Source organism: Taudactylus pleione, unplaced genomic scaffold (genome assembly GCF_031769625.1).
Source record: "Taudactylus pleione unplaced genomic scaffold, aTauple2 ptg000129l, whole genome shotgun sequence".
Taxonomy (NCBI): Eukaryota; Metazoa; Chordata; class Amphibia; order Anura; family Myobatrachidae; genus Taudactylus; species Taudactylus pleione.
Window position 1 is genome coordinate 11,395,153 of NW_028284531.1, and position 18,200 is coordinate 11,413,352.

The 18,200-nt window shown below is 45.4% G+C and overlaps 1 protein-coding gene across 1 annotated transcript in view; it reads left to right on the forward strand.

Moving 5' to 3' along the window:
• Window positions 1–18,200, forward strand: part of ADAMTSL3 (ADAMTS like 3) — a 536,839-nt gene that overhangs the window by 363,238 nt on the left and 155,401 nt on the right. The window contains exon 7 of the mRNA XM_088472851.1: window positions 14,625–14,751. Coding sequence (XP_088328977.1) covers window positions 14,625–14,751 — 127 coding nt within the window. The remainder of the gene's footprint in view (window positions 1–14,624; window positions 14,752–18,200) is intronic.

Below are 18,200 nucleotides of genomic sequence, written 5' to 3' on the forward strand. Positions count from 1 at the left end.
CTGGAATCCTGGCAAAGCGAATGAAGGGCTTCATCCACAAGTCCCACATGCCGAGCGGAATCGCTCCGTCTTAGCTCCTCCTTCACTTTCTCCAGCTGCTTCTGCAAAAGCCTGATGAGGGGAATGACCTGACTCAAGCTGGCAGTGTCTGAACTGACTTCACGTGTGGCAAGTTCGAAGGGCTGAAGAACCTTGCACAACACGGAAATCATTCTCCACTGCGCTTGAGTCAGGTGCATACCCCCTCCTTTGCCTATGTCATAGGTGGATGTATAGGCTTGTATGGCCTTTTGCTGCTCCTCCATCCTCTGAAGCATATAGAGGGTTGAGTTCCACCGCGTCACAACCTCTTGCTTCAGGTGATGGCGGGGCAGGTTCAAGAGTGTTTGCTGGCGCTCCAGTCTTCGGCACGCAGTCGCTGAATGGCGAAAGTGGCCAGAAATTTTTCGGGCCACCCAAAGCGTCTCCTGCACGCCCCTGTCGCTTTTCAGAAAATTCTGCACCACCAAGTTTATTGTGTGAGCAAAACATGGGACGTGCTGGAATTTGCCCAGATGTAATGCCCGCACAATATTGGTGGCGTTGTCAGATATCACAAATCCCCAGGAGAGTCTAAGTGGGGTAAGCCACTGGGCGATGATTTCCCTCAGTTTCTCTAAGAGGTTGTCGGCGGTGTGCCTCTTACTGAAACCGGTGATACACAGCGTAGCCTGCCTTGTAACGAGCTGGCGTTTCTGAGATGCTGCTACTGGTGACGCTGCTGCTGTTGCTGCGTAAGGTGATACATCTACCCAGTGGGCTGTCACAGTCATATAGTCCTTAGTCTGCCCTGTTCCACTTGTCCACATGTCCGTGGTTAAGTGGACATTGTGTACAACGGCATTTTTCAGGACACTGAGGACACTTTTTCTGACGTTTCTGTACAGTCTCGGTATCGCCTGCCTAGTGAAGTGGAATCTAGACGGGATTTGGAACCGGGGACACACTACCTCCATCAATTGTCTAAATCCCACTGCACTAATGGCGGATACCGGACGCACGTCTAACACCAACATAGCAGTCAAGGCCTCAGTTATACGTTTTGCTTCAGGATGACTGCTGTCGTACTTCATCCTCCTCGCTAAGGACTGTTGGAGGGTCAATTGTTTAGTAAAAGTAGTGGTGTTCCTACTTCCTCTCTGGGATGATGAACGACTCCCAGCAGCAGCAGCAACAGCAGCAGCGGCAGCAGTAGGCGTAGCAATGCAGGATCCTCCGGAGGAATCCCGGATAGGAGAGTCAGTCATGCCAGTGATATGGCCTGCAGGACTACTTCCGATCCTGACTAAGGAGGAAATTGACGAGGAGGGAGTTGACGGTGTGGTTTGCAGGCGCTTGGATACAACAGGACAACGGGATTTAGGTGTCCCTGGACTGCTTACGGTCTGAGCCAAAGTTTCTGAACTTGACAGTAACTTTTTATGAACGCGCTGCAGGTGCCGTATAAGGGAGGATGTTCCTAGGTGGTTGACGTCCCTACCCCTACTTATTTCACCTTTACATATGGTACATATGGCAAGACAGTTGTTGTCCGGATTTGGATAGAAATATTGCCAGACCAAAGAGGTGGAATGTTTGGTCTTCTGCCCAGGCATGACCGTGATGGGCTTTTTCATCCCACGGACAACAACTGTCTCCCCCGGAGCCTGATTTAAACAAACCACATCACCATCAGAATCCTCCTCGCCAACTTCCTCCTCAGCGCCAGCTACACCAGTATCCTCATCCTGTTGTACTTCAACAGTGACATCTTCAATTTGCATATCAGCAAGTGGACTGTGGGTGCTCCTTTCAGCACTTGCAGGGGGCGTGCAAATGGTGGAAAGAGCCACCTCTTCCCGTCCAGTGCTGGGAAGGTCAGGCATCGCAACCACCACCACACTTGGACTCTCTTTGGGGATTTGTGATATCTTCTTAGAAAGCACAGTTCTTCGCTGTGCTTTTGCCAGCTTAACTCTTTTGATTTTTTTAGTGGGAGGAGTGCTTCCATCGTCATGTGAAGCTGAACCACTAGTCATGAACATACTAGGGATCGACCTTAGCCGTTCCTTGCCACTCCGTGTCGTAAATGGCATATTGGCAAGTTTACGTTTCTCTTCAGCTGATTTAAATGTCTTTTTCAAGGTCATTTTCCTGAACTTTGCCATTTGGGATTGTATGTGCCCTCTACTATGACATTGGGCATCGGCCTTGGCAGACGACGTTGATGGCATGTTATCGTCTATGTCATGACTAGTGGCAGCAGCTTCAGCACTAGGAGGAAGTGGTTCTTGATCTTTCTCTATTTTATTTTTATCGGAGAAAGTTTGGTCCTCCATTTATGTTATATCGATTTGATATATACGTGCGGCTAAACACAGAAAATAAATTTTTTTTTGGTTCGGACTGGAGTGTACTTTGTGGGTTACAGCACCCTTTAACGGTCAAGCCAGCCGGCCCTTTACTTATGACACAGGCGCACTCTTGGCACTACTTTGTTGATGCACGTGCGGCTACTGCGCACACAATTCACAAACACAGAAAATAATTTTTTTTTGGTTTGGACTGGAGTGTACTTTGGGGGTTACAGCACCCTTTAACGGTCAAGCCAGCCGGCCCTTTACTTATGACACAGGCGCACGCTTGGCACTACTTTGTTGATGCACGTGCGGCTACTGCGCACACAATTCACAAACACAGAAAATAATTTTTTTTTGGTTTGGACTGGAGTGTACTTTCGGGGGTTACAGCACCCTTTAACGGTCAAGCCAGCCGGCCCTTTACTTATGACACAGGCGCACGCTTGGCACTACTTTGTTGATGCACGTGCGGCTACTGCGCACACAATTCACAAACACAGAAAATAATTTTTTTTTAGGTTTGGACTGGAGTGTACTTTCGGGGGTTACAGCACCCTTAACGGTCAAGCCAGCCGGCCCTTTACTTATGACACAGGCGCACGCTTGGCACTACTTTGTTGATGCACGTGCGGCTACTGCGCACACAATTCACAAACACAGAAAATAATTTTTTTTTTGGTTTGGACTGGAGTGTACTTTCGGGGGTTACAGCACCCTTAACGGTCAAGCCAGCCGGCCCTTTACTTATGACACAGGCGCACGCTTGGCACTACTTTGTTGATGCACGTGCGGCTACTGCGCACACAATTCACAAACACAGAAAATAATTTTTTTTTTGGTTTGGACTGGAGTGTACTTTCGGGAGTTACAGCACCCTTAACGGTCAAGCCAGCCGGCCCTTTACTTATGACACAGGCGCACGCTTGGCACTACTTTGTTGATGCACGTGCGGCTACTGCGCACACAATTCACAAACACAGAAAATAATTTTTTTTTGGTTTGGACTGGAGTGTACTTTCGGGGGTTACAGCACCCTTTAACGGTCAAGCCAGCCGGCCCTTTACTTATGACACAGGGGCACTCTTGGCACTACTTTGTTGATGCACGTGCGGCTACTGCGCACACAATTCACAAACACAGAAAATAATTTTTTTTTAGGTTTGGACTGGAGTGTACTTTCGGGGGTTACAGCACCCTTAACGGTCAAGCCAGCCGGCCCTTTACTTATGACACAGGCGCACGCTTGGCACTACTTTGTTGATGCACGTGCGGCTACTGCGCACACAATTCACAAACACAGAAAATAATTTTTTTTTGGTTTGGACTGGAGTGTACTTTCGGGGGTTACAGCACCCTTTAACGGTCAAGCCAGCCGGCCCTTTACTTATGACACAGGCGCACGCTTGGCACTACTTTGTTGATGCACGTGCGGCTACTGCGCACACAATTCACAAACACAGAAAATAATTTTTTTTTAGGTTTGGACTGGAGTGTACTTTCGGGGGTTACAGCACCCTTAACGGTCAAGCCAGCCGGCCCTTTACTTATGACACAGGCGCACGCTTGGCACTACTTTGTTGATGCACGTGCGGCTACTGCGCACACAATTCACAAACACAGAAAATAATTTTTTTTTTGGTTTGGACTGGAGTGTACTTTCGGGGGTTACAGCACCCTTAACGGTCAAGCCAGCCGGCCCTTTACTTATGACACAGGCGCACGCTTGGCACTACTTTGTTGATGCACGTGCGGCTACTGCGCACACAATTCACAAACACAGAAAATATATTATTTTTTTAGCACTTGGGGGGAGCACCCCTGATGGACAGAGCACCCCCTGGACAACACTACAGCACCCCTTTAGGACTGGGACACTGCACAGGACTTTGGAACTGACTGCACAACACAGTCCAGCCAGCCCCTATGGACTTTGAAGTAGTGGACACAGCCCCTATTAACAACAGCAGCACAGCACAACACAGCCAGCCCCTATGGACTTTGAAGTAGTGGACAACAGCAGCACTACACTACACTACACTACACAGCACTAACTCCCACCCTCCCTCTTCACTGTCCACAGCCGAGTGAGAAAATGGCGCCGACGCGGGTACCTTATATAGGATCCAAAACCCGCGAGACTCGGAAGGCGGGATGATGACGTTTTGCCTCGATGTCAGATCCGAGTCAGGCGGGAAAAGTCGAGCCTGACTCGGATCGGACTCGGATCGGGGGGGCTCGGGGGGGTTCGGATTTCAGAAATCCGAACCCGCTCACCCCTAGAATAAAGTCAGCCATCTTCTGCACCGTTATAGATATTCCTGAGTAATAATGAGATCCTGCACAGTCCATGTACTGTTTCTGACAAATCCTTGGTGACATTGTAAGCAGCTTTCCGGTATTTTGATCAGAATGAGGGCCTGAGTCAGAGATGGTTGGTAATGCAGCCGTGTTCACCGCCGCTCTCACAACAGAGGTTGCGGTAATATGGAACTGCTAATCTCAGGTTTAATTTGTGTAGGATGGTGCAATGGAGTGTATGAGTGCTGAGGCGCCCACTTTCAGGCTCTGTGGTCTGTACATTTGCGATGGAAATTATAAACGCTCCAACATCAACGCAACATCAGTTGCACCATCAACAGACACTAGAGGGAGGGTAAGCACTAAGGAGGGAGGGTTATGTTTAGGTGCTGGAGGTTAGGTTTAGGCACTAGGGGGGAGGTTAGGTTTAGGCACTGAGAGGGAGGGTTAGGAAGAAGGGGAGTGTTAGGATACCGACCGACAATGTCTGTATCCTAACCCTGTCGGTATGCCGGCCTCTGGATTCTGACCGCCAGGATCCCGTGCGCTGGCATCCCATACCCAACGTCTTCTGATATACTGATCTTGTATTTTCACTAGTGACAGCGTGCCACTGTAACAAAATAGCAGACACCATGGTTAGCAGTCAGGGGCGTTTTAAGAGAGTAGGGGGCCCGTGTGCAGTCTCTGTCCGGGGCCCTCTCCTGTCTCCGGCGGCTGGTTGCGCACTGGGCGCAGCACCGAACTGGTAGACTCTGGACACTAGAGTGTGCCCAGAGTCTAAAGCGCATGCGCAGGTCACCGGGAACATGGGGCCGCGGCCATTTCCCAGGGTGTTTTCTCTACTGCGCATGCAAAACGCCTGGAAAATGACTGCGGCGGCCATATTCAAGGTGATTTTGAGAGCGTGGATATTGCGCCGAAGTGGGACTCCGGTGGCGCAGTGGTAAGTATTAAAAATACGGGTGCAGGGTGTGCGGTGTGGGACCCGCACACCCTGCACCCATTATAGATACGCCCCTTTTAGTGGTGCTCTAGTAGTAGAGTACTTACATGGTATCAAGGGGTCTATTTACTAAGCAGTGTTAAGGGACAGAGTGAAAAGTGATAAGGTGCCAATCAGCTTCCAACTGTCATTTTTCAAACACAGCCTGTGAGATGGCAGTTAGGAGCTGATTGGCTGGCACCTTATCACTTTTCATTCTGTCTCCTAACACTGCTTAGTAAATAGACCCCCAAGAGAGGCCAATTAGTGGAAGGAGGGGTGATCATTTTTAGTTATGTTAACACTTGAGAAGCGGACACATCTGACAGATGAGCAACGGGGACAAGAAAAGACCTGACTGGATGTATTGCTAGAGGTGAGATGTTTGACCTGCCAGCACTACACCTTTACCACACTCCTGGAAAGTAGAGATTACACAGTAGTACAGCATATGCATACCTAGATGACTAGAACATACACTTGAACCTTCTGTGTCACTTTTTTGTTTACTTTTAAGAGTATAAGCTTTTAGAAGAATTTATATTGTTTTGTAACCCTTTACTGAAATATAAGTTTCCCTCTATTACAGAAAGCTATTTCTATGATGATACTTCATAAATAAAAGAAAAATAGTATAACACAATAGACAAGTTGTGAGGAATATAGCGATATGGCACATAGTGTGAATTATAGTTCTCACATCATAACAGATTGGTAATTAAAAGCCATAGAATAACTAGTTTGCTAAATGTGAGGGCAGGAGAGCTGTGTGTCCACTCAATTATGGTAACCTTGTCACCAGGGCATGTGTATTGCTCAGCCTTTGTGTCTGCCGCTATAGACTTTCAGCACCATAGGGGGTAAAACAAATAGAAACCAGGCTGATGAGATATGGCAGATCAATGATCAGTCATATTTGGATGGTTTATGTGACAAAAGTGATGTATCAGTGATAGCTGGAAGCTTGGAAAATTATATACATATAACTGGACTCCATATCCAGGTTGTGTGCAATTCCCAGATCACTGAGACATACAGATTTGAAGATATGAGATATCTCAGGAATGCATTATGACAACCACATCATATTTACACTTGTATAACAGATAAAATATGGACCTGTATGAGGAACACACCATATTGTAGGTAGTCCATCCACAGGGGAAGTTATTAGGTTTATTCTGTTATAAGTTTAAAGGGATTTAAACTTAGCTGGGAGGTTCCTGACCTCCAATCATCTCATCCACCAATCAGAGCGGGCTGTGATGACCTCACCTGAGGTGTGATACCCTTCTGATAAAATGGATTGAAGCCCTGTGTTCTGTGTTCAACTGGGGGATCAATTTGTCGCATTGAAGTTTAACCTGCAGTCTCTGCAGTTCTTACCATTCCTCCTGGGCGAACGCTACGTGTTTCTAACGCAGCGTGTTTTCCGTATTTCTACCTCTACTATTTAAAATTTATATTGCTGTATGTACCTTTGTAACCATTCTTTTCTCTGTAACATTCTTTTTTAAGCATTGTACTACCTTTTGTGTAAATAAAGTATTCTTTATTAGTTTATTTCATATATGCTCTGAAACCTAGTCTTTGAAGAGATTGTTAAGTACGGGAAGCAGAGGGTTGGTCTCAGCGAACTGTGTGGTCATCTGGGACGCCGAGTCTGCGCAATTGTGGAGAGGTTAAGCAACAGCTTAACTGAGTGGGAATCTTGTTGCTGAGCCTGTGCAATTATTGGGATAATAGAGGACCGGTGGCCTCTTTAAATTGTTTCCATCGGTGGTGGCAGTTTCGTAAGTAAGGTATTTGTATCACGGCGCTCTGTCTATAGGTGCACTCCTCCACGTCAGGGATACTGGGTACAGGTCCCTGACACAAGTAATAAAACCAAACAACTGTTTTATAATAAAAAGCTGAATCATGAACATTGAAGCTAAAACCCAGACTTAATGTAAGATTCCCTTTTCTTCTGCATACAGTGCCCTTGTGTTGATCCTTAGTTGTAAACCATCAATATAAAATGAAAAACTATCCCTGTAACTGCATTTCTCAGATGGAGTTAGCAGAACCCAGAATAAAATGATTACTACCCTGACATGGTTTATGTGGTTCCAAGATTTTTTTTTTATTATTCCTTCACACAGCCATGGACGAATGAAAAGCAGCTTCTAAAGCGAATTGGGTTGATGACCTCTTAGTAGGTCAAGCGAGAGAGCGCCAGACATAATAATAAAAAATATATATAATAATATGTATATGTAATGGAAAGCTCTGTATTAAATCTGTCCTATTGGGACCTTTTAAGTTGGATTTTAATGCGTGGAATGTGTCAAAGCTTACCTTAAGATTGTATATCAAAATATTTATATGTGACAGCTTTAAAGACCAGTAATGCACAGATCTATTCAGCTGCTGGTTCCTGCTGCTACAGGGCAGCATGTTCTGCTGTGCTAGGCTGGCAGTGCCCTTTAATGCCTAGCGTGTGCTTGGCATGAATATGTACTGTAAACTGATTGCTGGTACTGTTCTGATGATTTCTGTGATGTACGTATTATATTTTTACTATAGTCCTTGAAATACTGAAAATATTTGAGGTAAAACATGATACATTTTATTTTTCAATATTTTTGGCCATATACTGTATGATAATTATTGCATTGGTAAAATAAAAAAATGATATGAGTAATATACATACAAATGTTCTTTTTGTTAAATAGGGCCTTCTGAACTATGGGGGTGATTCAAAGTCCGATGGTATTACTACCCTGGTAGGAGCTGCGTTAGCACTATTATGGTCATGCAGCAGGAGACATCACTCCTCCTGTGGCTTTGCTGATCCGAGCTGGATCCATGCGTGATCCTGTGCTGGCTTGAGTGACCATGGGGGGTCATTCAAGTTGGTGAATGCAGTTGCTCAAAAGTGGCCAGGAAATCTCTGTCAGCCGACGGAGAACCTCGCCTTTTCCCTCCTCCCCCAATGCGGCAACAAGTTTCTGTTTGAGGAAATGAAGGCCGTCGCAGCCCCCTTCCCGCCCAGAAATGGCAGCAGACTGTCAATCACTGACAGTCTGCTGCCAATTTGCGTGTGAACATGCAGGACTCGTACTGCACATGCGCACATCTCTGAAGTAGCCCCTATGTACTAAAGCAGGGGCAGATGTACGTATTATCAATCACATTTTACATGTGAAAATGATCGTAGGCCTTTTCACCCAACTGTATCAAAGCAAATTCACATTTTAAAAGTGTATTTTCAGCGAAAAGTAAAAGGGGCAAAAAATGGCTTCAGCATATCACCACGTAAACCATCTATAGCAAAATGGATTAAAATGTAATAAAAATAAGTATTTTTCAAGTATTTCATAACTATTATATTGTAAGATAAATGAAGGACATAGGGCCTGATTCAGATGTGGACGCTAATGCAATCGCAGCCGCTGTGCGAAAATAGGCTAATGCTACAGCCGCCTGGAAATGTATTGAGCCGCCCACCGGCAGCTTCGCAGATCCAAGCAAGTGCGTACAATACATGCAGTGGTGGGCGCAGAACCTACGATAATTGACCATCTGAGTAATCCTATGGTTGCACAGAATGGCCGCTGGAACTGAGATGCTGGTGTTATATTTTCTGCATACGGGATCGCAGATACCCGCCCCAGTAACGGTCATGACAAGCCCGTGTGTTTTCGCCGGTACTCTCTGTTACTTCCCACAACAGGGCCTCCGTCTGTCAATCACTTGCGACTAGTTCCATACTACAACCGTTGTCAAATTTGATTGCAATTCAGTCACTGTATGTCCGCCTTGCGGCTCAGACACATGAACAGTCGGATGATAATTGTTCAACTAAATATCTGAATCAGGCCTATGGTACATAATTATATTACAGGATCAACTGGGGACAATAAGAAACAAACTGTGTGAAAATAGACTGACTTATGGGCCAAACTTACATTTTATACGCTTTTTTGGGAAAAATATTTTTCATCCGTTTTATTTGAAGCACTTCGGACACGGCAAATAGTAAATGAAAGATAGAAAATGATTATGTTAAAAAGATTTGTGAAGTAACTAGTGGGTCAGGGGTAGGAAACCTGTTTCATTCCAGCAGCTGTGCAGCTACACATCCCAGAATGTTCAAACCCTTTTTTTGCATTCCCTAACTGCAAAGTGTGGCAGGGCAGCTGGAGTGACACAGCCCCTGTAGTGGGTAGTGAAGTAACTATTGAGGACAGTGGGCCTGATTCGGACCCGAACGCTATGCTGCTCTCGCACGCATTGAGCGATTTTTCGCAATCTGCGCATGTTCATGAGTCGCAATGCGCGTGCGCCAGTCGTTGCGATGGGAAAGTTGCTCGCCCGTAGCCCGTATTTGGGGCGCTATTTTGAGTGACAGATGTTTGTGGGTGGTAACAGGGCAAGGTGCTTGTAAACGGGGGTGTGGATGTGCGAACGCAGGCATGCCCGACCGTCAGAATGGCGTTTAATGGGCGTGCATAATTAGCAAAGTAGCGTCATTAGCCTGAATTGCTCGCAATGTTGTGGTGGGAAAAGGCTACCACAAGCGCTGCGAGCAGCTCCGATGGCTGTCGATGTTCTCGATTAATCCTACAACTGCCGGAGATGACGTGTGTTGCGAGTGGCAAAGGGGCGTCTCTATACAGGTGCGAGCGCATAGTGCGGCCGCTTGCTATTACTTAGTGGTTGGCTTTACGCGACGCAGTGCGAGCACATGATTCAAATAGATTCAGGGGAGGGATGAGAAAAGATGCCTTTCCCTCATGCATTTTCATGTAATTCTTCCTAACTTGCCATCAAAAGATGGCGAAAACTAAAGCATTCAAACTCAATAATGAAAATTCTATTCTGTGCTTGATACATTTGAAAAGTATCACTATTCAAAAAAGATACCTATGCGTAGGATGCAGTCAGGGTGCCGGCGGGCGCAATCCCTCCCGCTGATATCCCGACACTGACACCCCGACATGGGACTAATGATAGGCGTCGAAATCCAAACACCTATCATTAGCCCCACTACAAAATCCCGACACCCGGCATACCGAACGAAGGTAAGCCGGGTGTCTTAGCGTCTAGCCGCAGGGGAGGGGGGCGGGTTAGGTTTAGGGACCCCCGGGGGGGAGTTAGGGCTAGGCACCCTCCCGGGAGGGTTAGGGTAGGGAAGGGGGGGGTTAGGGTTAGGCACCATTAGGTGGGAAGGGGTATAGTTAGGCACCCCCCCGGGAGGGGTAGGTTAAGGGTGCGGGGAAGGGGGGTTAGGTTTAGGCACTAACGGGTGGAGGTTAGGCTTAGGCACTAAGGGGGAGGTTAGGGTTAGGCACCACTCAGGGAGGGTTAGGGAAGGGTTAGGGTACTTACCAGCCCCAGTCGGGAATTAGGTCCGCCGGTGTTCCGCTGTTGGTATTTGGTTGGGTATGAAATACCGACAGCGGCATCCTGATGCTCAGTGTCCTAACAGGGGGTTTGTAAGTATCCTAACCCTCCCCCCTTCTGCCTATAACCAGAATCTTCCCACCTTGCACCCTAACCCTTCCTGTTAGAGCCTAACCCTAACCCTCCCCCCTTGGTGCCTAAACCTAATTCTCCCCCCTTAGTGCCTAACCCCCCCTAGTGGTGGCTAATTCCCCCCCCCCCGTCCATAGTTTAACCTTAATCTCCCCCGGAGCCTAACACTAACACTCCCATGGTGCCTAAACCTAACCCTCCCCCCCCTAGCGGCTAACACCTAAGCCGCCCCGCTATACTTACATTCAGGATGGCAGCTGTCGGGATTCCGGCATAGGTATCTGAAATAGCGTCGGGATTTAGATGCCTATGTTTATTCCCGGGCCACGTTTCTGACACCGGGATTTCAACCGCTGGCATCTTGTCCGTCGGCAAACTAACTACATCCCGTTCCAGCGCCTAGCACTCAGCACTGTTGGAGAGACGTCATGATAACGTCTCTCCATACAACCACTGAGGGAGCTGGAAGACAGAGTGAAATCCAGCCTTTGACTGCAAGGAGGGAGCCGCCGAGCGTGTGCAGCGCAGGTCCAGCTGAGCGTATAGCGCCGGCCTAGCTTGTAGCCCTATTAAGTGAGCTACTGATTTATGTGTTATAGAGGTTTACATTAGTCCTGAAAAAGAGAGATTTTATTTCTGCATTATACCTATTATTATTATTAGAGGTAGTGCTGGTCCGGCACACTTGTACAGTGGATACTGACACCCCGTCCACTGCACATAAAGCTTCCCGTCTGTTATTAGCCAAATAAACCACAGCCAGGATACCTATTCTAGTTAATGTTAGTATGTTCCCATCATTTCATATTAGAAGGCAGATCAGGCTGATGGCATCTACTACTTACAGGTGGGGCGGTATCCTTCTCTACATCATTAGTTGACAGGATATTCTGGTCCTTTTGCTTCCACCATAACTGGACACTACATAAATACCAGCTGGGAGCCACAGGTTACTACCAATGGGTCATTTTATTGACTGAGCATTTTTTGAGGAATCACTAAACCTAAAATACAAGTTGTCTTATAAATAATTCCTATTATTGTAGGATTCATGAATATACAGTCAGGTGCATAAATATTGGGACATTGACAGATTTTTCATATTTTGGCCTCTATTCACCACCACAATGGCTTTGAAATGAAACAAACAAGATGTGCTTTAACTGCAGACTTTCAGATTTCATTTGAGGGTAATTACATCCAAATCAGATGAAAGGTGTAGGAATTACAACGGTTTCTATATGTGCCTCCCACTTTTTAAGGGGCCAAAAGTAATGGGACTATCAACTCAAAAGCTATTTCATGGACAGGTGTGGGCTATTCCCTCGTTATTTCATTATCAGTTAAGCAGGTAAAAGGTCTGGAGTTGATTCTAGGTGTGACATTTGCAATTGGAATCAGTTGTTGTCGACTCTCAATATGAGATCCATAGAGCTGTCACTATCAGTGAAGCAAGCCATCATTAGGCTGAAAAATCAAAACAAACCCATCACAGAGATAGCAAAAACATTAGGTGTGGCCAAATCGACTGTTTGGAACACTCTTAAAAAGAAAGAATGCATCGGAGAGCTCAGCAACACCAAAAGACCTGGAAGACCACGGAAAACAACTGTGGTGGATGACAGAAGAATTATTTCACTGGTGAAGAAAAACCCCTTCACAACAGTTGGCCAAAACAAGAACACTCTCCAGGAGGCAGGTGTATATGTGTCAAAGTCAACAATCAAGAGAAGACTTCACAAGAGTGAATATAGAGGGTTCACCACAAGATGTAAACCATTGGTGAGCCTCAAAAACAGGAAGACCAGATTAGAGTTTGCCAAACAACATCTAAAAAGCCATTACAGCTCTGGAACAACATCCTATGGACAGATGAGACAAAGATCAACTTGTACCAGAGTGATGGGAAGAGAAGAGTATGGAGAAGGAAAGGAACTGCTCATGATCCAAAACATACCACCTCATCAGTGAAGCATGGTGGTGGTAGTGTCATGGCGTGGGCATGTATGGCTGCCAGTGGAACTGGTTCCCTTGTATTTATTGATGATGTGACTGCTGACAAAAGCAGCAGAATGAATTCTGAAGTGTTTCGGGCAATATTAAATGCTCATATTCAGTCAAATGCTTTAGAACTCATTGGACGGCGCTTCACAGTGCAGATGGACAGTGACCCGAAGCATACTGCAAAAGCGACCAAAGAGTTTTTTAAAGCTAAAAAGTGGAATGTTATGCAATGGCCAAGTCAGTCCCCTGACCTGAATCCGATTGAGCATGCATTTCACTTGATGAAGTCAAAACTGAAGGGAAAATGCCCCAAGAACAAGCAGGAACTGAAGACATTTGCAGTAGAGGCCTGGCAGAGCATCACCAGGGCTGAAACCCAGCGTCTGGTGATGTCTATGCGTTCCAGACTTCAGGCTGTAATTGCCTGCAAAGTATTAAAAAGTGAAAGTTAGATTTAGGATTGTTTAGTTTGTCCCATTACTTTTGGCCCCTTAAAATGTGGGAGGCACATATAGAAACCGTTGTAATTCCTACACCGTTCACCTGATTTGGATGTAATTACCCTCAAATTAAATCTGAAAGTCTGCAGTTAAAGCACATCTTGTTTGTTTCATTTCAAAGCCATTGTGGTGGTGAATAGAGGCCAAAATATGAAAATTCTGTCAATGTCCCAATATTTATGCACCTGACTGTAAATGTGAAAGCGTCTGGAGTTGAATCGCAGCTACAGCTATTTGAGTTCAAGGGTGGAATGATGCTTTGTCTATGTACAAAACTGTAGAGCAACGCTGCAATAAAATTTTATAAATCCAAAATAGATAAGAGAAAAGTAGCTTGCTGTAGCTGCATGTCAGGGCAATGGTGGGAAAAATTTAAATTATCTGAAGTTCTGTCAGGAACGCTTACTTATGCATTTATAAATACTGTATGATGTTTACTTTTGAATCCACTTCCATTTTATGTTTAGTAGCTATTTAAATGACAATTTAATTCTGTGAAAAGCTTCCATAACAGTCATGAAAGCTGGGAATCGTAAAGACGTTAGACGTGACCTGCAGGGTGCACATTGCACGATATTCACAGATCTCCTTCTGTGTGTGGGGAGGAGCAGGGGTTCGATCCCCAATGGTAGCCATCCCCATTAAATTTCACAATGAGTCAGAAATATTTGTCAGACACTATAGTAATACTATACTTTTCAGTTTCCCTTAGGGCTTGCAGTGTAACAACTGATAACCAATCTACCTTATTAGCATAGTAGAAATGATACGGTGCCACAGGATGTGTCTAACATCAACCGAAAAACAATATGTGCTCTGACAGAATTAGGCCAGCTCATAAAGAGAAAAGCATAATATAATAAATAAAATTCCAGAAACCTGAGCATGTGTACTATGGGTCTGCCCTCCTTCTGACTTTGCTGTTAATGTTGGCAGGCAGTGGGCTGTGATCGGCAGCTTGGGAGCAACGCCAAAGAAGACAATTGTGGAGTGTGTGCCGGAGATGGCTCTACCTGCAGGCTGGTGAGAGGACAATCCAAAACTCATATGTCTCCTGAAAAAAGTAGGTGTCACTTTATTCCTTTAACATTATACTCAAGAAAGAGGTCATTTAAAAAAAATTCTGTGTAGATGATTACTGGTACTAGCATATGAATTAAAGCTACAGTCATTAATATAAAGACACTCTCCTCTGTGTAATTCTGTGCTGTTACAAATAAACCGTCTTGGAAAGCTTCATATTGCATATAGATATTACCAGTTTAGGCAGCCTGGACAACTTCTCAGAGTCTGATAAAGTGCTCCTGACGAAGGTGTGTAGACACACGGAAACGCGTTGAGCCCATACAGCTGATCCTGTGGTACATGATCCAGAAAGCAGCCACTTCTCTCCCTTTTAAGCGGACACATTATCCTGAACCAAACAGCGTTTATGCTCTCCTAATAGACAGACTCCAGCAAATTACAAACAGCCAAGGAGCTTACATTGAGAGCCACATTGCCCGACTGCCTCTGTAGATACCCATATTTGCCGCTCCTTCGTGCACGGGGGGAGTCCGGTCGGGTATCCAGACCAGTGTGAAGCCTCACCGGGTACTTTGTCCATCACTGCAGGTGCCCGCTCCCGGGTGTTTGTGCAGCTAAGCCGGCCGGCGGCTCCACCAGTAACTATATACTGCCTGACACGGAGCGGAGCAGCAACATTAAGATTTTCCGTGATAAGAGGGAGACAACTTGATTTCCAGTGACGGATAGAAATAGTACAAGCGCTGTAAGTTTTGGGACAAACACAGCATTATACGTTGAATACTGAGACCCCTGATCTGCAGATCACAGACAACATCCCTACCAGAATCTGGTGAGCTCATTCCATGCTATTCAATAGCAACAATATATTCAATTGCTGCAATTAATTCACAAGTTACCACAGATACAGTGTATTTTATCCAAGAGAAACAATCATTCTTTTTCTTCTGGCCCAATATGACCAGGAACACTGACTACATCCATTTAACCTGTTTTATTCAATATTGATAGTAATATATGTTGTTTGTATGTATGTATGTATGTATGTATTTATTTCTATTAGGAACATATACATGTTCCACACATTTTTGAATATTTTTCATCTGTGTATAAATATTGCCATATTAAAATCTTTTTATGTATTTTTCACTATAGTGTGATTTATAATATATATACTTAGTGTGCAGAATTGAGCGCAGCCAATTTTTTGCAATTAGAGTCTGATAAAGGTTCAGGATTCCGTGTCTGTTATATTATTATCTTTTATATATAAAGTGCTGACATATTACACATCGCTGCACAATGACATGGTCCAGGGGTATGGTCCCCAGTATACACCGTATTTCTAGGCCACGTCCAGTATATAACTTGGCCCAGCAGTTCTGTTCCCAGTATAACATATTTCCTAGCAGTTATGTGCCCAGTATATAAGATGGACCAGTTGTTATATGCCTAATTTATAATATGGTCAAGTATTTACGTGCACAATACATATTGTGTTCCATGTCTGATTATATAATGTGTCTGAGCAGTTCTGTACCCATTATATAATGTGATCTAAGGATTACGTTCAAATGAATACTATGGCCAAGAAGTAATATATCTAGGGTACAGTAGGACTGAGAAATTACTACCTACCTTTATTTGGGCATATAGGGCGTGATTCAGAGATGGACGCTAATCAGGGGCATGCACATGGTCCCCTGGGGCCAAGGGGGGCCCACACTGCACACCCTGCACCCATATACAGCTACACTTACCTTTCCGCAGTCTCCAGAGTGCTGCTCTGCATTGACAGGCTGGCGTTGCAGAGCAGCAAAAATCACAGGGAAAATGGGGGCGGCAATTTTCCCAGTGACTCGCACGTGAGCAGAAAAGATGTAACTGGGAATAAGGCTCGGTTTTTGGCAGCTCGGTGCTTACCCATTTTACCGGAGACCCGCGCATGCGCAGTAGATTCTTACATTAAGCCAAAGTCTTCTTCACTGCCAGAGAGGAGGGGACCCAAACAGAGGCTGCACTCGGGCCCCCTCCTCTCATCAGAACGCCCCTGATGCTAATGCAAATGCAACTGCATACTCTCACGGATCGCCATTTCTTAAAATATGCTATTGCCTTTCAATGCACAGCCGAGCATAGGGATGCCCACTGCTGCCTTCTCATGTCCATATCCATCAGACAACGTACAACAGTGTAAACATCGTTATCAAGGTACATCGGGCAGCCATGGTGCATATGCAGCAAGTCTGACCAGCTGCAAACAACGCAGCTCTCCTGACACGAAGAGAGCTCTCATGCTGCACAGAAGATCGCAATGTCTAATTTCTGCACGCCCATGTAACAGAGTTTAAACAGTCCAATTCACTTGCGTTTTTCTAGTACAAGCCCCCCCCCCCCCCCCCGTTACCTCCTTAAATAGTGACTTCCTGTCACTCACTTTGCGAATGGATCCTCTGTGCGGGCATAATCGCAAAAAAATCGTTGTGAGTGCGCAGTGTGGCTGACACACATGTACAATGGCAAACAATCACTCGAACTGCGTAAAAACTGGCATTGCATCAATTTCTCAGTCAGGCTCATAATCCATTAGCCACTTCGAATATGCTAGAACTGTGGTTGAGTAGCTGTGCGTGGCTGTTTTGGAGAGCTATAAAATCCTGGCGATACAACCGTAATTTCCACTTTTGCGCTGTCATTCTGCAGAATGCATTTCTGCTCTATGGCCTTATTCAGAGATTTACGCTAATGCATTCGCAACTGCAATCTCTTAAGGATTGCAGTTGCTAAAATATGCTAATGCCTTCCACAGCTTAGCCAAGCATAGGGAGGCACCCACTGCTTCCTTTTCCTATCCGTTCGATGATGTGCAACAGCGTAAACATCGGTACCATCAATGCACATCGCCCAGTCATGCAGTATGTAAGTCAAGTCTGACCACCCACAAATGTTGCAGTTTTCCTGGCACGCAGAGGGCTCTCATACAAAGGCAATGGCTAATTTATGCACGCCCATGAAACAGTGTTTGAACGGTCAGACACTCCTGCGTTTTCCTAACCCCACCCCCCTTTACCTCCCCCAAAAGGCTGACTACCTGTCACTCACTTTGCGAGTGGTTCTTATGTATGGAGGTAATCGCAATGCAAATGCTGTGCATGTGTATTTGCAAACAATCACTCTACCTGCAAAAATATTGGCTTTGCATAAATCTCTGAATAAGGCCCTATATATGTAAATGTGCATTTTGCTGAATTTATAGTCTATGAATACAGCTGGGAGGACAGTGGTCAGTAATTCTGCTGTTGTGTGGTGTGGTTTTGGTAGTACGGGGAACACTTAAATTCCGCAGACAACATGTGCCAAATGTGGAATGAGGTGAACATTCTACGGAACGGTTTTGAAATTTTATCTCATCTTAGCCTAGAACTATGATCCATCTTTTGGGAAATGGAGACATTAACTCTGAAATGAGTAATATAGTATAGTATA